At 49.5% G+C, this 23,613-nt stretch overlaps 1 protein-coding gene across 2 annotated transcripts in view; it reads left to right on the forward strand.

The window, feature by feature from the left end:
- Mapk4 (mitogen-activated protein kinase 4) overlaps positions 1 to 21,028 on the forward strand; it is a 132,577-nt gene extending 111,549 nt beyond the window's left edge. For both annotated transcript variants that reach the window (XM_085676424.2, XM_048419509.3), the window contains exons 3-6: positions 10,144 to 10,288; positions 13,253 to 13,414; positions 15,971 to 16,172; positions 18,461 to 21,028. In XM_085676424.2, coding sequence (XP_085532550.2) covers positions 10,144 to 10,288; positions 13,253 to 13,414; positions 15,971 to 16,172; positions 18,461 to 19,157 — 1,206 coding nt within the window. In that variant the 3' untranslated portion in view covers positions 19,158 to 21,028. The remainder of the gene's footprint in view (positions 1 to 10,143; positions 10,289 to 13,252; positions 13,415 to 15,970; positions 16,173 to 18,460) is intronic.
- The last annotated feature ends 2,585 nt before the right edge of the window (positions 21,029 to 23,613 follow it).

Here is a 23,613-nt window from a genome sequence, read left to right on the forward strand (position 1 = left end):
CTGAAGGGCAAGCTTTTCGTTGTTCTGTTTTTTAAACTCTCCGTACACTTGTAACGTGTAGCAGGTTTGAGAGCCACAAACAAGAGGACCTGGTTTCTGATTCCAGCACCCTGGAAAGAAGCCTGGTGTGGCCACATGTGTGACTGTAACCCCAGAGCTTCTTTTGGAGGCGGGTGGGAGGACCGCTAAGTTCTAGCAAGGCTCCAGGGTCCTGGACCTGACTGGGGCAGCGAGGGGTTGAAGGAATGACAGACATGAGGACAGGGAAGTGGCTGAGGTCGGGTGGCCTGGGCTGTCCTGATAGAGAAGCTGCTGCACCCCGGAAGCACAGCATTTATTATGCAGAGTGGAACAGGGAAGTGGGGTTATTTCACACGCTGACCAAAGAGGTGGGGTTAGTACATACAGATAAACAAGGGGGCGGGGTTTATGCTATACAGCTGGATTAAGGATACAGGTTTAGCTAACCACAGTGGGAGCAATCTCCGTAGGTGGGCAGCCTTCAAACCATACACATCTGCGGGGGCGGGGGGCTATGGCAGACATATGCTGTCAACATTCACATGAACCAGAAGACTCTGTGACCCCTCTGAGCCTCACCCCAAAGTATGGTGGCAGGCTTTGCCATTTCCCACGGGACCGAGGCTGGGGCCCTTGCCATGGCCGTGCCCATCTCAGCACCGCACATTCACTCAGGACATCCTCCACTCCCCGTGGGAGCAGAGAGGAGGGCCTCAGGGGCCAGCTGTCTACTAACCCAGCTCCAGGTTCCGTAAGGGATCCTGTCTCAAGAAACAAAGAATGCTAGCAAAGGACTCTGCATCCAGTCCAGCTCTCTGCTCTCTAATGGCTGCCACACGAGAAGCCACCACCATGCATCCCCAACAGCGCAGACCAACCCGCTCTAGCCGCGACACTTTCCTTGTCAAGACTGTAGCCCCCGCTGCCCCCCATCTCTCTCCTCTGCCTCGCTGGGCTTCCACCTCTCCTCAAACGGTTGCTTTTGTGCTATACGTGTGTGTGTTTGTATACATGTGTTTGTACACATGTGTTTGTACTGTATGTAGTCCAGGTTCCACGTCTGAGCAGAAACATGCAGTATTCTGTTATTCTTCCCTCCTTTTAGATCTCGTTCTCCTCCTCCACCGGCTCCCTGTGCTTCTGTATCATATAGATGTAGATATTTAAATCTGCATTCCACATAGGAGAGAAGCGGTGTTTGTCTTTTTGTTACTCCCTTATTCCATTTTACATAACGATCCCTAGTCCATCCATTTTGTTGAAAATGACATGATCTAATCGTGTGTGTGTGTACATGAGATACAGAGAGAGCACGCATGAGCAGAAACCAGAGAACAATGTTGTTGTTCCTTAGACACCACCCACTCTGTTGTTTTCTGTGGTTTTGCTTTTGAGACAGGGTCTCTCACTGGCCTGGAGGTCACCGTGCAGCCTGGGGTGTCTAGCCAAAGAGCCCCACGGACCCACCTGTGTCCAGTCTCCCCACAGTGCTGGGGATACAGCTGTGTGGCTCCACAATTTGCATGTCGGTTCTGGGGATTAAACTTGTGTCCTCATGTTATGTCCTCATGCTCACGCGTCAAGCACTTCACTATCCGACTCTCCAGCCCTAATTTGATTCTTCTTTATGGCTGAGGCTATCACATTGTCTTTATTAGTTTGCCTGCTGATGGGCATCTAGGTTGGTTCCATCTAGGCTGGCGTCCTGGCTATCATGAGTAGTGCAGCAAGTAAACCCGATGTATGAGTATCTCTCTAGCCAGATGGCTCAGATCTGTGTAGCTATATTCCTGCCCATGAGTGTGCGTGTGCTGTTAGTCCTTCAAAAGGGTTCTAACATGCTTCAGATGTCTGCTAGCACAAACACGAATCACACCTTCAGAACGAGAAGGCTATGGACAAGGAGGCCATAGATTTCTGTCTAAGCATGGCGACTGGGAACCTGCTGCTCTTCTAAGCGATCTTTCAATGAGGACCCATAGCAAAGACTTAACCTCTGAAATGGGTCCATCTGCTGCTGTGTTAAGGAAGTCCCCCTACCCTGTAAGCAAAGCTAGTCATTGGTTCGGAGTCAGGCCAGGGTATTAGAGGTCAGCGAGAGTGCTCAGCCTAAATGGCGCTTCTGTTTCACTTCCTGCAGTGCCGAAGGGGCACTTCAAAAGAAGGGGCAGAAAGATTGTAAGAGCCAGAGGGTGGGGAGGGGTACCATGAAATGCTGTCTTCTGCATATGGCCTGACCGTGGCACCCGTGAGCTCACTCACTGCAGCCGGGGTTACTTCCACAACAAGAGCTACACATCCTTTCACAAATATGGGGGCGGGGCTCACGCTTTCGGTTAAGGTGCTGAGAGACGGGAGACATTTTCTTCAGTAATGTGGCCGTTAGTAAATTGTCCATGTTCCAATAAATAACTCAGCACTTGCTCATGCAAGCATCCCTGATTAAACTCAGTGGGCCATTCAAAAGAAGACATGAAAAGGTAGGAAGGAGACTTGGAAGAATAGGAAGAGGGGGTGAGAGAGGGAAATAGGGAGTAAAATGAACAAAATACAATATAGATAGATAGATAGATAGATAGATAGATAGATAGATAGATACATAGATAGATGAAATTGTATGCAGATTTAAAGAATACATTGAAAGGAAGCAGAGGTGAGGAGAGGCGGCAGCAAGATGGATCAGTGAGTCTAGCTGCTCGCTGTCAAGTCTAGTTATGAGAGTTCAATCTCTGGAACCTACATGGTCGGTTCAAAGAGAACTGATACCCCAAAGTTACACTTCATCGTTTTAAAGACAAAGTATCAAGAGAATTGCTGGCCCAAGAGAGGGCTCCTCTCCACCACCACCCCCCAGAGGCAGGTGACATCAGGATCAGCTTGTAGAGTTGAGAAATGGAATCTGCATTTAATCAATCAAGGCCTCCAGGTGATTTGGGCGTACCCCAGAGTCTGAGAAGCCATGCTTCAGGATGTCCACTAAAAGCGTAGTATTGGCGCATGTCTTCTTGAGGCTGTCCTGAGAGCCCAGTGCCCATATGAACTGTCATTGCAGTCTTTTATGTAAGAGGCAATAGAGCCCCTCTTCAGATTACAAGCCAGGGTTAAATCCTAGCTCTGCCACGTGCAGCCCACGTGACTTGTCCTTTCTGGGCCTGTGCCCTTCCTGAGATGACTGTGTTAGGAGAGTCCCGACCCTCAAATGGCACTGTGAGCACAGAGTGAGTTGATCCATATAGAGCAGTTAGAACAAGAGTTGATGGAACTGGATCGCCGTTAGCGAGTGCTACCAGAGCACAGATGTCACACTCAGCGCCAGTCCCCCTTGCACCTCAGAGACAAGCGGCTCCTCAGATGGCAGCCTTGAGTATGAATATGGCTCTCGCGTCACCCCTCCGCGTCCTGTAGGCTACATGTGCCCGTCTCGTTCTGCCTTTGTGCCAGGCTTCCCGCCCACAAGGATGGCTCCTGTGAACCCAAGCCCTGCAAGATCACATCTCCTCCACATCCATATCTGCCACAGCCCCCCAACCCCGAGGCTGAAAGTAACACTTCCTTGGGGTTTGACCTAGTTTCTCCTCCTCGATCTCCCAGGAACATGTGCATGCCCCCACCCTCCCAAGGAAGTGTGTTCAGTGCTCTCTGGCCTCCTTCACTCCTGAAGTGTAACTTAACTGTTGCCTGTGTCTGTCCCCTGGATGGCACATGTCTCCAGGGCAGTTCCTGTGCATAGATACCAACCAGGTAGGACTTTGGTGGCCTATTTCACCTCCAAGAATTACATCCCAAGGCTAGGGGTGGGGGGTGGCTGGGGAGACTACCCCATAGATAAACTGTTTGCTGGACATGTATGAAGACCTGAGTTCAGGTGCTCAACACTCATGTCAAAGAAAGCCAGGTATAGCAGCATACAGCTGTCAGTCAGTCCAGAGCGTTAAGAGTGAACAGGCAGATTGCAGGGTCTCGTGGCCAGACGGTCTAGCCCACTTGGTGAGTTTTGGGTTCACTGAGAAAACTGTCTCACAAAACAAAATGAAAATCAAGAGAGGAAGACACCTGACATCAAACGCTGCCCTACACACACACACACACACACACACACACACACACACACACAGAGGCTGGGGGAGGATTCTATAGAACACTGACTTGAGGCTGGACACAGCATATATCCCATATCCATAGTAACCATGGTGATTTCCTGGTCATCTCTTTCATATTAATATTTCATCATTCTCACCACATGATACTCTATAGATCTCCCCTAGGAAATGACCCATGTTGGGTTCCCAGAATGCATTCTGGGAACTTCTGAGGAAGAGAAGCTGTTAGAACCCCTTACCATCCTGGCCGGGGAATGGTGGCCACATTAAACATCCACTCAGGAGGAGAGGAAAAACAACCCTTCCTGCCAATATGCACATGCATGCGCGTGCACACACACACATATGCACACATAGTGGAGGTGACTGAGGTTTTATTCATGGAGAAGGTAGTCCTACTCACTCACACCTGTAAGGGATTTAGTGGCCACCTAGTCATTAAAGGGTTAGGCTAGAGCAGGAGAGACATGGAGGGGTGGGCAGGCAGGCAAACCTGGTACCCACCTGCCCAGTGTAGCTTGCTGGGGTAGTGACAGCCCCTGCTGCTAGGGTAATATGGATCTAAACTATTCTGAGTCCCCACACAGGCAGCAGGGAGGGCTGCCCCCTGCTCCCCGTGGGAAGGGAACACTCAGAGCTTTAATTATACCTTCTGTCTAGATCAACCGGGGCCACAATTACACTCTGTGCAGGGCAGCTGCTGCTAGATCACTTCCCAAACACTTTGAAGCCGTTGAAAGCAAAACCTTCTATGGATTCTATACAAAAAGGCAGCAAAATAGCCTGGTGGGAACAGCTGCAGAAGGACAGACTGTATCCAGCTACCATCTCTGCTCCCCCATTGTGCCTCCGGAGTCCTTCTTGACTACCAAAGGAAGGGAGAGCAGTGGGTGAGACCATCTGAAGCATCACCAGCCCTGCCCTCTGTACACCACGAGGGCGTCAGGGAGAACTGCCTGAGCGTGGGGGCTGCTAATCTTCTCGGAGCAGCGATGCATCACAGTCTTAGGGAGGCCCGGTCCCTGCCTGTGACCCCTGCCTGCAGACAGCGCTCACTTGTGCACGTCTCCTGCACCCAAGAAAACAACTCTGATCCCGGATGACAGGCTTCATACTGATGGAGCCACAGGCAGCACAGAGAGACCAGTGGAGGGCCTCCCTCTCTCCGATTTACGAGCCCTCCTGCTGACAAATCAAGCCCCGTGCCTAGGTAGTTTGTAGGTTTTCTTTTCCTAGAAAATTCTGAATGTCACTACTAACCAACCTACTCAACCATCACTCCTCTTTGGATTCAAATCATCAGTATGGTGTCATGAACCACCCCACCCCAGGCTTCCTCCAATCACTTTACTAGGGTTTTCCAGCCAGGATTCCCTGGCCCCAGTGTTCAACCCTTAGGCCCAGGAGTGGAGCCCTTTTGTTCCAGGCCTTCTCTTGGTACAGAGTTTAGGATACACACTGACTTCCCAAATCCTCTGTGTCCAGTAGCTTCTCAATACATCCCTATTTATCTTTTTTTTTAAAGACCTTAGAGTACCAGCATCCATAAGGAAATAACTATAGTGAAGTTATCACTAATCCAGTGGGTTGTTGTTTTCCTTGAAAAAGTAAAGACCTGTCTTAGCTTGTATCACAATGTACTTCAAAACTGTGACCTATGAGCAATCTTGCCGTGTCAGTGAGCAGGTGTTACAGAAGGAAGTTCTATGTCCTCAGTTTTCTCCAGCCCTAGGCTCTACAGTAAGGTGGATTACTTCCAGAACATTCAGTCTGAGCCTGCTTATCGACTTCTTGGTGACAACTCTCAAGCCACCTCTGTCAGTCCCACCCTCTGGCTAGGAAACAAAACCAAGCCGTTCTTGCTCTGTAACCGAGCCACGCAGAAGTGAAGAGCTCCGAGCGCTTTGGCTTGTCCCTGTGGTTTATAGAATTACAGGAAGCTACTGTACACACGGCAAGGGTGAGCCTCTGGTGTCCTGTTCTAAGTGCGGAGAGTCAGACTCAAAAGGCCACAAACTGGTTTCACTTCTATGGTATTGTGTTTGAAGTAAATCCAGGAGACGGCTGGTGCGTGAAGCATGCTTGTAATATCAGCACTCGGGAGGCAGAAATTGGAGCATCAAGAGTTGGAGGCTGGGGCTGAGGTGGTTGGGTAGGTTAAGAGAATGTGGATTCCCAACAGGTGGCTCACAACTGTCTGGAACTCCAGTTCTTGGGGAGTCTATGCCTTCTTCTAGTTTTCAAGGGCAAGGGCAGCAGGCCCTCACTTGGTGCAAATAAATATACATGCAGGCAAATAGTTGCGCACATATAAATAAACTACTTAAATAAGAACAGGGAATCAAGGCCTGCCTTCAGAGAAGGCTTCAAGAAACAAATAAATAAAGTTGAAAAATACAAAAATTCAGGGAAACAGAAAACAATGGTTGCCAATGCTTGGGGCTAGAAATGACCAAAAGGAGATGTGATGGAGTTGTTGGAGATAACTGAACTACAAAATACCAAGACTAGGGCAGTAGAGGCTCCCTTGATAAAACTCACAGAAGGGAACTAAAGAGATGGCTCAGTGGTTCAGATCACTGGCCATCCTTCCAGAGGACCCAGGTTCAATTCCCAGTACCCACATGGTGGCTTGCAACCCTTTTTAACTCTTTGTAAAAGGCCAGGGGATCCTATGTCCTCTTCTGGTCCCTCACAAATATAGTGCTCCTACATACATGCAGGCAAAACACCTATACCTATAAAATAAAAGTTAGGGGATGGGGAACCTCATAGAACCACACACTGAAAGGGCAAATTATCCGGTATAAAAATTACATCTCAATAAACCTGATTTTTTTAAAGTGAATCTATTATAATTATACTCACTATTCCTTTTTAAAATGAGGCAAAACATGAGAGCTATCACCCTAGAAAGCCTCTCCACCCATCTCTGAAAGTAGGAATTGAAGCGAGCATGAGGTTGAGTGTGTTCAGAAAGAAGAGCCAATGAGTCCCACAGAGCCTTCTCATTTGACGGGGCTCAGGCCACACAAGGGGGTGCTCATCTCTCTTGTGAATTCTTCAGAGTCTTCAGTGATGCTTCCAAGGAGATACGCAGAGATTGGGCAAGGTAGGGGCATTTGTGGAACAAGACAGAGCTGTTCCCCATGAGGGTCGCCTGATGGTCTTGGCGGAGGGGGGGGGGGGGTGACACTGAGGAGCTCAGAGATGACGCTGTCTCAGGTGTTTTATCCAGGTAGGACCACACATCTGAGAACATCCAGCCAATGGATGTGAGAAGCAGCTTATCACTGCAAGTCAGGCAGGGAGGTCAGGGATGGGCATATTTTAGCCATCTAAAGGGCATCCTGAGGACAGAAGGGGAAATGAAGTCCCTCTCATTTCCCCTTACTATCTACCCCAAACAATCACCTCTGTGACTCTAAGACGTGATTAGGGAGCCAACGAGTAACTTGTTCTCCAAGGACCAGCAGCTAGATGTCTGTCCTATTAGGGTTTGCTGTGATGAAACGCCATGACCAAAAGCAACGTGGGGCGGAAAGGGTTTGTTTGGTTTACACCTTCCACATTACAGTTCACATCAGGGAAAGAAGTCAGGGCCGGAACTCAAACAGCAGGAACCTGGAGGCAGGAGCTGATGCAGAGGCCGGGGAGGGGGTGCTGCTTACTGACTTCCTTCCATGGCTTGCTCAGCCTGCTTTCTTTTAGAACCCAGGACCTCCAGCCCAGGGATGGCACCTCCCACCATGCCCTCTCACATCAATCACTAATTAGGAAAATTCTCTACAGGCTTGCCTGCAGCCCAATCTTATGGAGGCATTTTCTCAGTTGGGGTTCCTATCTTTCCTGATTCTAGCCTGTCAGACTGACATTAAACTAGCCAGTACAGTGTCCTCAAAGTCAGCCAGGTGGTGGTGGTGTACGCCTTTAATCCCAGTAGTCAGGAAGCAGAGGCAGGCAGATCTCTGAGTTCGAGGCTAGCCTGGTCTACAAGAGCTAGTTCCAGGTTAGGCCCTAAAAACTACAGAGAAACCCTATCTCAAAAAACAAAAACAAAACCCCAATGATCTGGAGATAGCATCAGATCCTACTGGGAGGGCCCAGTGCCAAAGTCCCCACTTTAGACAGAGTACCAAGTCCCGGTCTCTGGAAGTTGTGACCCAGCAGCTAGGCTCCCATGACCTCTCCCTGGTTTGGCTCATTTGGTACAGTGGTTCACAGAACTCAAGGACACACGTCCATGGGTTGGATTTCAGAGAATACAGATGAGGGGCTGCAAGAAGGTGAAATATGGTGCAAGAGGTGTGGCACATCCAGGCGTTCTCTGGACACACTGCCTTCAAGAAAAGCCTGTCCTGGCTGTTTTCATGGAGACTTCGTCGACCAAGCCTGACTGAAATGTATGCAACTGTGTAGAAAGCTGACTGGACCAAAACTATTAAAATAGGTCAGACAAAACGCTCACAGATTGAGCAGGGCACCTGGGTTCTTTCTGATCTCTCTTTGCAGCCTGCTTATTTCTGGTTTGTAGAACAAGAACTCCCCAAAATGAAAGATGTCTTTATGGTCAGTATTGGACAAGGATACATCTGAGAATGTCTTTATGGCCAACTCCAAGACAGAAAGATGCAGGAAAATTAGAGCTGCCATTAGCTGCCTTGGGTGTGAAGGATTCTAGTTGCCAGGGCCTGACTTGGGGAGGGAAGTAGGAGCCAGGAGCAAACCCCCAAATCTGCACATGACAATATCACAAACATCTCCCCTCAGCCCTCCCTTTATTCTTCCAGTCTTGGACCTGCTTTTCAGTCTTTGCCCAACCAGTGAAGAGGCGTCAGACTCATGCATCAAAAGCTCCTGGGTACCTGGGCTTCCTCATTTTTCTTCTGGTTTAACCTAAGTTTGTGATACTCTTTATATCTGAGCAAAGAAAAATTTGGATGCCAAACTAGGAGCCACAGCAACTAACAAGACCAATCCCAGAATTTCCTATGGTTCCCTTAGTCTTGATGTTTACCTACAAATGAGTCTGTGCTTTTCATTCAGTGATGAATCATTCTAGGAAATCCACACAGACAATGTAGCTTCACTGTTCAGCCCAGTTTCTGAATTACATATAAGACCAGTTCTATGTTACCTAAATGTAATTCTCTGTCTGTGCATCAAATATTGTTACCATGTGCAGCTAGGACCGATCCCAGACTACAAATCATAAACAGTGACCCAGATCAGCCAAAATATCTAATCCTCAAGACCAGCGGATCTCAATGTGTGGGTCATGACCCCCTTGGGCAAACCTGTATCTCCCAAAATATTTACATTGCAATTCATAACAGCAGCACAGTGATGGTTATGAAGTGGCAATGAAAATAGTTTTATAGTTGAAGGTCACCACAACATGAGGAACTATATTAAAGGGTCAAGCATTAGGAAGGTTGAGAATCATTGCTTAAACTCTGTAGAATTCCCCAGGATCTCCTGGTCCTACAGAAGCCCTGTGACTCAGGGCCAGGTTTGGTGGTTGTTATCATTTGCCTGTTTCTTTAAGGTCTTTCCTGTTCTCATCAGGGGCCTGCCTGGTACCTGTTGGGGCAGTGTTAATTATCATCGTCAGTACCAATTTCACTGACTCAATTTCAAATCTATGGCTACTTCTCAGATTCAGCTACCAGATAAATCTAATTCCAATGTTTTATAACAATGGTTGATGGCAGCAATGAACTTGAGCATGGGTCCTCTCGACTTTTCTCTGGACCAGTGTGAGCAGACTTGGTTATATCGGGGGTGCGGAAAGCCATTCCTTCCAAAATAATGATGCCCTGGATCCACCCACCCACCAACCCACACACACAAGGAAGAATCCTCTCATAAGTTCCCCACAGCTATGGTCAAGAGAAAAGGAACAAGGACAGGAGGGATTCTGGAAGGAGCTCCAATCCTCTCTGGGAGGAAAACCAAGAGGGAGGGAGGGATGGCAGCTGCAGATCTCTGGCTGATAATATAGAAGACTTTATCTTTTTAGGGTTATCTGTCAGAAGGGTTGGTGACAAAGTGGTATCGTTCTCCACGACTGCTCCTGTCCCCCAACAACTACACAAAAGCCATCGATATGTGGGCAGCTGGCTGCATCCTAGCTGAGATGCTCACGGGGAAAATGCTCTTTGCTGGTAAGTTGCTAACCAAGGCCCTATGCTTCCTTCCCAGTGTTGTTCAAACTGTACGAAATACTCACTGAGCCCCTCAAATGCTAATCTTTTGCTGAAATAACGTCTGTGGTTTTATGATACATCTTGTAGACATAGTGTTATGATTTCATACAAAAATATTATAAAAGCTCAAATTAGCCTTTTGAGTACAGGACTTCTGCAATTAACTGGCCATTTTGCTGTGGTCTGATACCACCACCTCAGTGAAGTACATGAAGAAATTGGGCATAGATGCTCTACACACCCAGACCATAAACCTGACTGTTCTTAATCCAGGAGAACCCATTTTACCCTCATCCTGTCATGCTGGTTAGCAGCAACTGTCCGCTGCTCCTTCTAACTCGGCCCTGGGTTGACAGCTTCTACCTCCCTCTCTGGACCAGGTCTCAAAGACCTGCTTCTCAGGTTGTTTCCTCGATCTTAGATCCCTCCAACCTCCCTCAGTTCCCAACTGTTGACACAAAATGATGCTCTTGCTGGCTCTCGGGATTCTGAACCAGCCCCGGTCCCTCTGGCTACAGTGTTGGAAAACCAAGGCTATGCTCAGGTAGACAGTGACAGCCAGAGCTTCATTACCAGGGAGGCAGGAAAGCCAACAGCTAGTAAGAGTGTCTCTAACCCCAAGGACACGTCAGAAGAGAAGGGAGAGAGGTCACAGTGGCAGCACCCTGCTTCCAGTTTTCAGTGGCTCCTTAATAAACTCAGAATGTCAATGTCCCTCCCTCAAGTAACATCTGCCACCAAATCACCAGGGATGATTACGGCATCAGTTTCCCACATGGATTTATATCCTTGGCTTCTCTGAGAAATTCATGTTCCCCAGCTCTAGGAAGCAGTAAAAGCCAGGGCTTACCATACATTTGCCTGAGCTGGCACCCCCTGGTGTACCAACAGGATGGGTTTCTTTACCAGACATTGTAAGTGTCAGAAGTCATCCTGCTTCTCCAAGGTGTTGATGGAAGAGCTGATGGGCCTCCGGGGCTGCCTGACTCCCAGGTTCCTGCCCTTTCCCCACTGCATAGATCATGAGACTCCACTCGCTGCCTCGGATAGGACACAGTTGCTCCTTTGCAGGGACTCACAAAGAAGAAGGAATTCCCTGCCAGCTCAGTCCTTATTGAGGAGCTGACTCCCAGCTCAGGGCTGTGTGTTACTAGTCTGTGTCACAGAGAGGAGTGGGTTAGAGAGTACCAGCATCTGTCTTTGACTTGATCATTGCTGACCTTTTGGTCCCCTAGAAAATGATCTAAAGTGCTCGTCTAGAGAGGATAGCCCACAAGAGGCTCCTAGAGTCCCTTAGCAAACTCTCTGAGCTCAGGACAGGGAGAGACCAAAGGCCTCTCTTTAAGGGAATTCCCAAAGCTGTGGGCCCTTGAATATGCATAGTGCTGGATGAACTACTGAGGTGTGATACTCCCCAAACCACCAGCTGTGGAAGACTGGGACTCTGCAGAAGTCAGTGGACAAAGGGGGGGCTCCCTGTACCAAGTGAGTAGGCGGGGAGGCCTTTCCAGAATGGATGGGTACGACTGAGGGTCCAGTCTGGCAGAGAGGAGTCAGAAGAGCCTTGAAGCTGAGAGGAGGAAGTGAAGGGCAAAACCTTACAGCAGGGAGAACTCGCTCATTCAGTGTGATGCCTGGCATAGAGAAGGCAGCTGACCTAGTTAGCATCCTATTGCTGTGAAGACACACCATGACCAAGGCAACTTAACAAAAGAAATCATTTAATTGGGGCTTCCATACAGTGTCAGAGGGTGAGTCCATGATCATCATCCTGATCTGCAGGCAGCAGGTACAGAGACACTGGGCCTGGTGCTGGCTTTTGAAACCTCAAAGCCCACCCCCAGTGACACACCTCCAACAAGGCCACACCTCCCAATCATTTCCAAAACAGTTCCACTCCCTGATGACTAAGTATTCAAACTTGAGAGGATGGACTATGGAGGCCATTCCCATTTCAACCACCACAGCACTCAATATATCCCTATTGAATGACTGAGCAAGTGGGTGAGTCACTGCCTGTCTCTATCCTGCCTGACCATGTCTCCTTCTGACCTGGCAGAAGCCACCTTCCGCCCTGTGCCCACACAGGGAGTGAGTGTGCTCAGAGGGCCTTCCGGAGCCAACAGTTATTCCCTGAGACATTCCTGGGTGGGCTCCTCCTGTGGAAACTTAAGGCTCTTACGGCCTTATCATTGTTCCTTCCTCAGCCTAGGAGAGAGTGTGCAAAGCTGTAGCCTGGCTGCTCCCCATCTCCTCAGCATCAGCTGACTCAGAACACACGAGGTGCCAAATGCTAGCAGAAGAGACGAGCCTCAGACAGAAGTAGATACAAGCCTGTACCCTTTACTTCCCTGATGACTGAATGGCGGAACACTTGGCAGAAGCACCTCAAGGAAGCAGCAGTCTGTGCTGACTCAGTGTCACGACAGGGAAGGCTTGGTGGCTGAAGTGACCTAGTCACTGGCAGCAGGAGCTTATTTATTACACAGCTGATCACGTCTCAGGGGTGGACAAGAAACGGAGCTCAGGTCACAAGCAGGGCTCTAAACCACAAGGTCTTCCCCTGTGTCAGCGAAATAAGCCCTAGATCGCAAAAGCCCACCATCTCCCAAAACAACACTGCCCACTGTGGTCTAAGCATTCAGATACATGAGCCCTGGAGGGATGCGTCAAGTACGACCATAAGAAATCCCGCTTTTTATATTTAACAGAGCCAGCCACCAAAGCCAGCAAGCACTCTGCAGTGGCCACACGGCTAACTTAGTGGTAGAGTGCATATCTGAACCCAAGTCCCTCGGCTCTGAGCCAAGTGCTGCCTTCTGCCCCACGGCTCCCTCTCTAGCCAACGGCAGCTGCTCTGGAACAGCCACATCCACCGCTGTCCAGGGAAGCAACTGACCCGAGTGGCGTTTGCCTCCCCAGGGGCTCATGAGCTGGAACAGATGCAGCTCATCCTGGAGACCATCCCTGTGGTCCGGGAGGAGGACAAGGAAGATCTCCTCAGGGTGATGCCGTCCTTCGTCAACAGCACCTGGGAGGTGAAGAGGCCACTGCGCAAGCTGCTCCCGGATGTCAACAGTGAAGGTAGGTACCCAAGCCTGCACCGGGGCTCCCTGCCAAGAGGCTGAGCTCTGGCTTCACCTTTTGAGGCAGGGGCAATGGCATAGGGGCCTCCATCCAAAGAGCAGAAAATGAGTTTCAGACACCAAGCACCCCTGGCAACTGGTGTTTTTCCTAGCTGCCAGCTCAACAAGTTTCCCGTTTTAGAACACTTAGGTGTTTAGGTTTGAGGATTATGGGTTCACAACAAGCAAGGAATATATAAATATTCAAAACAGAAAATATCTGAAATTCAAAGGAAGAATAAGGTGGCAACACTTTGGATAAAGAACACAGTCAGCCTGTGCTTTCTGGCCACATGGATCCTCCATGCTCCTCTCCTGTCTGCTTCCCTTATCGTTTTCTCTGCCCTGGAGGCTCGATAGAGTACAGAGAATGTATGCATTCTCAGCTTTGGGACTAGATGGATGCTCAGTTCCCAGTGACTAGCTGTGCCATCATCTTGAACCAGGAACAAGGAAGGTGGTACACACAGAGATGAGCAAGTGCCACCAACAGGACACACCCCTGTAGAACCTACTTCCTACTACTGTACTGTGCTGAAGTACAGAAACTACTTCATGAGTTTGTAACATGAGTTCAGCAAAGCCCATGGTGCAAGAGTTGTTCTGTAGGTCGTGTGTGCTACATCGTCAGTGGATCTCACATATAGGTGGGATACAACCTCAACTGATTTTATGAAGGATCCCAGATCCCAACAGCTTGAGTTAGATATATTTCTTATTGAGGAAAAAAAAATGTTTTGAAGTTTATTGCTCTGTTCCATGGTGAAGTGATGGCAAGTGGTCTGGCTGATGTGATGGATGTGCTCTACAAGGTCACTCAAGTACTCGGACACCTCTTAGAATGCTGCCAGCTTAGGAGAAAGGTGGGGGAAATGGAGCCCGTGCCTTAGCTCCAGGAATCCTAGATCTGGACTTCATTGCTCAGTCCGTTCCTGTCTGCAAGCTGCCACACCCAGCAGCCCCTCACCAATGTGGCTTTGAGAGGGGTGGACGCTGCCTCCAGACAAAGTCAACACCTGACAAAAGACAAAGCTCCTTGTCATAACCAGTCAATGTCTGAGAGTCCTCTGAAGCTGGGCAATTGGAATTCAAAGGGACATAAGGCAATCTCACCTCAGAAGACAAGGAAGCCCTTCCCAGTTGAGTATGAATGTCAAAGAACACCTCCTAGGGACTGCTGATTGCAGGGGTTGGGGGATAAAAGAGAGCAACCAGGTGCTGGAAAAGATCAAGAAGACTAAGGGGAAGCCCAGAGAGGAAAGACTTGCCAGTCCGGAGCTGTCCCATGCCCGGATTTGTATAATCCTGAGCAATCTGAGGTGGAATTTCTTCCAGGTCTGCAGCCAGGGAATGCTCAGAGGGTCTCTGGTACTTAAATGGTCTTCCAGCCAGGGTCATACAAGACCACTGTGTCCTCTTGGGAAGCTGGTAACCTTCTGAAGTCATTGAGTTTATGCTGTTGATGTTTCCTGCAAAGATGTCCAAGATTGTTATGAGGGGCAGGTTTGATTTCCTTGAAGAACCATAAGAGTAAGCATCACAGGTTCAGCTCCGTCTCTTCCCTTGTGTGGGCTGGAACACGACCCATATGGAGCCAGTGAAATGACAGGGGTGAGAAGCACTACACCTCCCTAAACCAGGCCTTGAGATGAACCGGGGCACAGTCCCGCTCAGGGGGGATGCACAGTAGCCGCGACTGCAGGATGCTGAACAGACAGCTGTCAACTGCTGAGAGTACGGCCATACAGGTTGGCAGACAGCCACTGCTGTGGCAAGACTCGACTTTCCTTTCCTAGGTATCTGTGCCCCCTCCCACACCAGAGTCCCCTGCATCTAGTCACTGGCTGGTGGCTGCCAGGCACAGGAGGGTACAGCTGAGAGCTGAGTAATTTTGAGTATTAAGTCATCTGTCTTGGTGAGAATTCCAAGGGTGACATATTGTGGAAAGAACTCTGGCCTCAGACAGGAGCCGCGGTGCGTGCGTGCATGTGTGCGCGCGCGCACGCGCACACACACACACACACACCATACACACCTCCATTTTCCATCAGGACTTTCTCCCATGAGCTCCTGCCCCTCCCTCTCCCTCTGTAGTCTTCACATTCAGCATTTTCTCCCACAGGCTCTTGCCCCCTCCTCCAGAAGTCCTCGACCCAGTTAACAAGTAGTGTTTGAATGCTCTAGAGTCCCCACTGCTCCGAGCTGTCCCAGCTGTCTCCAGGGGTATCCCAGTGGAAGTGAGCATGTGTGTCTCAAGAATAGCCCCTAATTGTCCCCAGTCCCTATGTTTAGAGTGGTCCAGTGTTGAGGCTGTGGCCTCAACTTCCTCCCCAGCAGTGAGACCTTCAGTATGTCACCTTACCTGTCCACACCTCCCTTTAGTTCAGCTGCAAAAACCAAGAACTACTTTCTGCAAACACGAAGTTGAAAAGTACCAGGGCCTGCTATCATGCTAACTCTTCTCAGCTTGACAGGAACAATATATGACCTTTATGCCTGACTTTGCTCCCTACAGCCATTGACTTTCTGGAGAAGATCCTAACCTTTAACCCCATGGACCGCTTGACAGCGGAGATGGGGTTGCAGCACCCCTACATGAGCCCTTATTCGTGCCCTGAGGATGAACCCACCTCCCAACACCCCTTCCGCATTGAAGACGAGATCGATGACATCGTGTTGATGGCTGCCAGCCAGAGCCAGCTCTCCAACTGGGACAGGTGTGTGTCCAGGGCTGGTGTCCAGAGCCATGCATCTGTCTCCTCTCACATCCCTTTTGTCTCCGTGACCTCCATTTCCCAGATTGTATATTGTGTTGGGCATTTTTCCCAGCTTAGCTCCCTGCCTACCTCCTGTCCCCAGACAGTCCCAGCTTGGTGCTGCCCATGAGTCAGGGACTTCCACTCTGTAGACCAAAGCCCCCAGCTTTCCTTGATACCCTAAGACTATTGAACATACGACTCAGTGCACTCCGGGGCAGGTGTTGGTGTGTGTCTACTGTCGTGTTTCCTGAACAACAGGCTGGAGTTTTTCTCCTGGAGTATGTGAGGCAGCCACTCTGCCCCTGACCTCCATTGTCAGGCAGGATTTTGCCCTTGGAAAGGTCACAAAAACTGCAAAGCAAGAAAAGAGTGCAGAATTCGCTATCACAAAGTATTTCTCATTTTGCACGTCATTCACACCTCCTGCGAGTGCCCTTGAAAGAGGCAGGGCCACGGTTATTGCCCATGAGAAAGCCACAGCTTAGAGAGGTTAAGGCACTGGCATCCTGTTACCCAGCAAGCCCATGTGGGGCCATCTCCAAACTGTACCAGTGCCCCACACTACTTAGAGCTTTGTTGTTAAGCTTACTTGGCTTACGGATCTTTGACAGGTGTCAGTATTAGAGAGCAGATTTTTAAACCATTCTTACGGGGATAGTACGAGTGCACGGCTCCTTTCCTGTCCTGGGTTTCTCCGATCAAGCACTGGGACGCCACCTCTGATGTTTGGAGGCTGAGTCTGTCCTGCTCAGTTTAGGAAAGGCAGAGGAGAGGGTGTCTGCTTAGCTGCATCAGTTCCAAGGGGACTAACTGGGCGCCTTGCTGCTATGGGAATGTGACAGTTTGTTACATAAGTGACAGATAGGCAATTTCTCTTTTTTAGTCATTTGACAGATGATAGGTTTCAAATTGAGGGGGCGCCAAGAAGGGGCAGGGCACTATTATCTGGGGGCATGTTTGCCAGCTTCTTCTTGTCAGCAGATAGCAATTTATAGACTCCTCTGCCAGCCTCATGCTGGGGTTGCTCTAGACTGTGTTCTTAGACTCGTGCCCCCCCCCACACACACACACTGTCCATGCCACAGAATTCAGGGCACACAATGTTGGATTGGCACCAGGAAAGACCACAGCAGGATCACTAAGGTCACTGCTGGTCAATTCAGGGTAGTATCAACCCAGACACTCTTGCTCCCAGTCTTCCCCATCACACCTGCACCAGGAACCAGGATGATCAGGTCCATGACACCACTACGGTGGCCTTCACCTTTGTGGTGTGCTAACTGTCTCCTCTTTAAGGCTGTGGCAACAACACTAAGTCCCCTGAGAATTGCTGCAATGGCAACAGAGAATGTACGGCCAGCCCTTGAGGTGTAATGTTAAAATACTGGCAATCCCAGCATCTTCCTCAAGAGCTCTGCAATCTCAAGGCCGTTCAGGGAGAGGGCAGTGCAGAGTTGAGAGCCATGCCTACATTAGCGGTATCCCTGGGAGGTGGGCAACTCGAGCCTTTCCCCTGCCCCTCCAGCTACAGCCAGATTACCCCATAGTCCCCGGGCTGCAGCTGCCTGGCCTTGGCTGGTCTAATTGTGCTGTGTGCGCACCAGGCCTCTGGCTCAGGGAGCGGCTGTCCAGGACCTGCCACCTTGTCTGTGTTTCCTTCCCGAGCACCTGTCATAAGAAAAGGTTCCAGCTAGAGCTGACAGCCAGTCGCCTGCCCGCCCATCTGCCCTTCGTTTGCTCTTGGCTATCTGATTACACCCTCCTTGGCTGCAGGGCAGTCATAGGAGGGCAGAATTCCAAGGATCTTTGGTCTCCCCTGATGGTGTCTGTGATCTTTCTGCAGGCGCCATCTGCTCTGCTTGGACACAAGGTGCTACAGGGCACCTGTCCAGATCCGTCATGGCAGAGGTTATCAGCCCTGGCTACATCTTAGAATCCCTGGGGGAGTCTCACAAATATGCCCAAGCAGCCATCTAGACCTATTGAACCGGAACCTCAGTAGTGGGCAGCAAGGGATACCTGGTACTTATTTTTAATCTTCCTGTATAACTCAAATCTGAGCCATGGTTAGGAAGCACCCATTAGGGCTTACCCCTCAAAATGTGGTCTAAGGATCAGCAGTAACAGCAGGGTGCCTGCTAGAAATGCAGTCTCACAGGTCCCATGCAGTGGCAATCAGGGATAAAGCAATTTGGCTCCCCATCCTTCCTGGGTATACCAATGCGTCTCCCATTGCACCCTTGCAGATATCCTGTGAGCCTGTCGTCAGATCTGGAGTGGAGGCCTGACCGGTGCCAGGATGCTAGTGAGGTGCAGCGTGACCCACGCGCTGGCTCTGCGCCGCTGACTGAGGATGTTCAGGTCGACCCACGTAAAGACTCGCAAAGCAGCTCCGAGCGTTTCCTGGAACAGTCGCACTCGTCGATGGAGCGCGCCTTTGAGGCTGACTATGGGCGCTCCTGCGACTACAAGGTGGGGTCTCCATCCTACCTGGATAAACTGCTGTGGCGCGACAACAAGCCCCACCACTACTCAGAGCCCAAGCTCATCCTGGACCTGTCACACTGGAAGCAGGCAGCCAGCACGCCCACCATGGCTGCCGTAGCAGCAGACCCTGTGTCACGTGAGGATGAGCCAGCCAGCCTCTTCCTAGAGATCGCTCAGTGGGTCAAGAGCACGCAAAGTGGCCCTGAGCGTGCCAGTCCTCCTCCTGATGCTCCGGAGCACCGCCTCTCTGTCTCGCCCCCAGGACACCCAACACCCATCGATGGGGGTGCTAGTCCCCAGTTTGACTTAGATGTGTTCATCTCACGTGCCCTAAAGCTCTGCACAAAACCCGAGGACCTACCGGAAAACAAACTGGGGGACCTCAACGGTGCGTGCATCTCTGAGCACCCTGGCGACCTTGTCCAGACAGAGGCCTTCTCCAAAGAAAGGTGGTGAGCACACAGGGGTGTGGGAGAACTTCCAGAGCAAGATGCCTCCCAGAAAGCCGGACCACTTCCTTGCTCCCCTCGCCCTTCCTTCAGCCCCTCTCTGCTGCATCGGGGTTAGCAGAACACCCGAGGATCCGGGGAGCGAGAGGAATGTCCATTTCTTAAACTGCCTTAATAACTAGCCTTTAACCTCTGGGAGCGGGTTGGAACGGAGCCCGGTTGGGAGCTATCACTTCCCATCGAAGTGGGAGGCCTGTGCTTTATAAGTGACAGAATGCAGGGAAGAAAGGGGTGTCGGACAGCAGTCTACGGCCCGACCAGAGTAAAGGGGGCAGAAGCAGCTTGTAGACATAGGTACCAAGCCATGCGACCCACATAGTCTCTAAATGGACATTTGGGCCCAGGGAAGCCATGTCTAAGTTAGGACCACAGGCCTACTGAATGTCAGGGTGAAGTGTGGATCCCAGGCTCCTGCCCCCTGGACCAGGGTCTGACCACAGTATAATGTCTTCCTCTGCTGGGGTCACTCTAGCTTTTTGGTCAGCAAACTTGGTCCCAAGTGCTTCTAGATGTCCCTTTCCATCTGTCCCATCCATTCTTTTAAGTTAGAACAATGTTCCTGTATTCAAAAACTAGAAACAGAACCACTTTTCTTTCTCCTAGCCGCCGGACGCATTTTTATGACTTCCCCAAGTGCTTAAATGTCCTCATCCGCAAATCCCTGTATTTGCCCAAACTCAAGACCGTCTGAAGTTGTTGCTTCAGATCAGAGCAGGTCAGGGTCTCTGGGTGAATTCTGTCACCTCCCAGGCCTGTGCGTGGAACCTCCTCCAGCATGCCCTATGCACTTTCCTGACGTGGCCCAGCCCCTGCTCCCCAGTGGATGCCATACGTGGATGAGTTTGAAGATGGCAATTTCAAGAATCCCTCTTGTCCAATCCCCAGCATCCCACCACACCCACATATACACAGCTCCTCTCCAAACGCTTCAGAACCAAATATTCTTGGCACAGATTGCTCATTTGTAGGAAGCACAATAAGGTGTTTTCCACAGAAACAAACGAGTAAGGAGGGAAGGTTCCACAGATGGCCCGTCAGCCTTCATTAATGTTGCCCTTGAACCTGAGTGTTCATTTAGTGCTAACCAAGAGCACTCCTAAGGGAGTAACTGGAGGGCTAGTCACCTTGGGGGCAAGAAATACAGAGAAACTAGGTGTTTAAAGGGGTTTACCAACCCCAAGTGCCCTGAGGAGGCAGCTATCAATCTGGAGAACCCATGACAAAGAATTCAAAATAACCACGTCCTCGCAGCTTAAGTCAAGATGCACCTGGAGTCCAAAGCCCTCTGCAGAAGCATGGGGTGAGGACACCAACAGTTCCCAGTCTGTCCCTGAATACTCTGCCTCTGGTATCTATCCTCCTCTACCCCTGCCAACATCCCAAAGATGCCCACAGGAAGTCTAGCTGGTCTGTCGAGCCATCTCTTTGGAATGTATTCATCCTCACATCGCAGCACCTTAAATCTAGCTAACTATGGTTTGTATATTGAAACCTACACGACATTAGAAACTTATATTTTAAAACAGAGTTAATCACACTGACCGGTTTTAAGTGGAAAATATGTAAATATAAAGTGTTTAGGTTTTGCTTTTTTTTTTCCTTTAAGAAAATGCAATGCATATCACTCCTCATGTGCCATTTGTCCTGAGGGAAGCTTTACTTTTTGAGTAAAGGGACATGCTGCTGATTGACCACGAGTTCACAGAGAACTGTCATGACAGGAGAGTTGTTATAATTATTATTCATGTTCTTAAAATAATCTGTTACATATTATTAAACTTGATCAGGATGAGCCAAATAAACTTTTATGAACATAGATTCATCATGAATTGTCGCATTAATCGACATCTTATCTGAGCCTGTCTTTTACTGTGGTTGAGTCACGACCACCTCATTTGGCTTCTCCCTGTACTTTGAAGGCCAGTGTTCAGAGGGATAAAGATGCGGTGGGGGTGAGAGTCTGGAAGGAGAGAATCTACACACAGTCCAGAATTCACCGCTGGGGCCTGGTGTCCATACTGTGGATTTCTGCTGTCTTGGTGTCGACTCCAAACCTCTGATAGGGACCGATTGTCATAGGTCTCAACATCATGAAACTGCAGAGAACCTGTCTCAAACAGCCACCTGAGCCACACCCCTCACAGGTACCTGAGGTTGATCCGTCTGAAGCTGACTGTTTTGTAATACCTTTGTAATCAAAGTATGAGCCCTAACTTCATTCATTACTCAAGAAATAATAGACCATAGTGTTTTAAATTTTTTTTCTGGTTTGACTTCGCAGGAAGGCTCTTGGGTTAGAACACACCGCTATTGAAATGCACCTATGCCAAAATGAGCAGGCTTGTGAGCCATCCATCAGATTCTCTCCAAACCATCTGCCCAGCGTTCAGCCGTGCCCCTTTCCCCGCTGTTTTAGTTTAGTGCTCACAGTCCGCCATCTGAAGGTAGTTACTGGAAGAGTCCAGAAATAAACGACTCATTAGTCTTACATTCCACACAATTACGAAGCACAACGAAGGCTCACCTAGTTCTACTGCGTCCCTACTGGAACTCAAATCATCCACTCTGTCGAGTGCATTCACTTCACCGACCCTCTTGGTCACTTTTGTAACGATCTTGGCCATGGAAGATTTTATCTTAGTGTTTGTGTATGGGATTGGGTGTTATGCCAGCTTCAGGCCACCATGAAGGATGTGGGAGAGAGCCCACAGTCAGGACAGAAACCTTGTCGAAGTTTTCCTGTAGAGAAACTTCTATGCCTTATTTGAAGACTGAGCTAAAATGCCTTGGAATGTAATAGGGAAATAAAACAGAGGGAGGTGAACAGCCCAAATAGCATCAAAGAAGAACTAAGGGGGGGAAGGACCCCAAAAGGAAAATGTCACAATTAAACCTAGTCACACAATGCTAAGATTAACACTTCCTGACTTGCCTACACGCCAAAGGATTTTATTGAAACATACCTACACACATGCAATCAGATACCTTCTGATTCTATATTTGAACTTTGGATATTTTATCTTGGGGAGGCTTTTTACATAAAAATTTCCATTTGGGAAATAACCACATTAAAATATTTATCTTAGTTATTGAGGTTTGGGGTTTTATTGTTTGGTTGGTTTTGGGTTTTTTTGCGGGGGGGGAGGGGCTTACGTTCTGTGCCCAAGGTAAGTGTCCCCCGCTCTTCCATCCCCAGCAAAGCTGCAGCTGTCCTGCCTCCGCAGCAGTGATGAGAAGTTGCAATAGAAACTGCATGGCCTGAAAGTCTCGGATATTCTTTATCTGACCCTGTGCAGAAGTTTGCTGAGCCCTAGAACAAGATGCCTTGGGGGCTGCTCAACCTTCTAGTCAGGGCTTACTAGCCACACATTCCCACCCTGGCCAGTACACTACTTATCTCCCAATTCTATTGGAGGCCATGCTCCTTGGGCTAAATTCTACTTCATGGAACTTAGGATTTCCTAAGCAAGTTAGTTAGGAAATCCTTTCTAGCATCTATGTCATTGCTTTCAAGTTTCTCATGCACCAAAGTCAGACTTTTAGCTGGAATGGTTAAAACGGGCAACTGGGAAGCCGGTGTGAAAGTTGGGGTCCTTTTGAGCCACCAAGCTCCAGCTGGAGAGGTAGGGAGAGTCACACAGCCCCTCATAACTATGGTTGTGAGTATGTATCAAACATCTCCGCTCAAGACACGCCTCCTGCCCCCTTCACTCTTTAACAAATACGGATAGAACCATAGTTGGGGATTTACGAACCATAGTTGGGGATTTACAGGTTCTCCGCTCCAACCCCCTCCGTTTGCAGAGGAGTACATTGAAACCTAGAGACCGAAGCCCCAGGTTAGGAAGTGGTGGAGCTGGAACTAGAGTCCACATACTCCTTTAATGACCCACGTAGTCCCAGCAGCCCATCTGGGTACACGGTGGGATTATAATTGGAACGGCAGATGGGACACAATGGTGAGGGTCAGGGTCACAGTTAGAGGCCACTCTCTCTTTACCTCATCACCTCTAGCTGCCTGGAGCCCCAGGACAGCTGGTCTTAGAAACTGTTAGCTGCTTCTACAGATGATTTCTGCCCAACTTGGAGCCTATAAAGATGGGAGGAAGTGGGGACGGGCAGGGAACAGAGACACCAGGGCACAAGCATAGATTGATTTCCTTCAGATGCTGTGGAAGGGTCTCAGTAGACACTGACTGGGTAATGGGAAAGCAACAGAAAGGAAAAAGAAGCCAATAGAGGACTCAAGTCCCTACCCCCAAGCAGCTGCCATTGCATCTTGCAGAGGTGTGGGGAATTCTGGGAGACAGAGTCCTGGCTCAATAGCCGAAGGGACTCTTGCCAGCCTGAGCATGGCAAACATGGCTCTGGTAGGCCTTGCCCTTCTTTCCATTCCCTCCATC

This window comes from Myodes glareolus, chromosome 13 (genome assembly GCF_982192425.1).
Source record: "Myodes glareolus chromosome 13, mMyoGla1.1, whole genome shotgun sequence".
Classification (NCBI taxonomy): Eukaryota; Metazoa; Chordata; class Mammalia; order Rodentia; family Cricetidae; genus Myodes; species Myodes glareolus.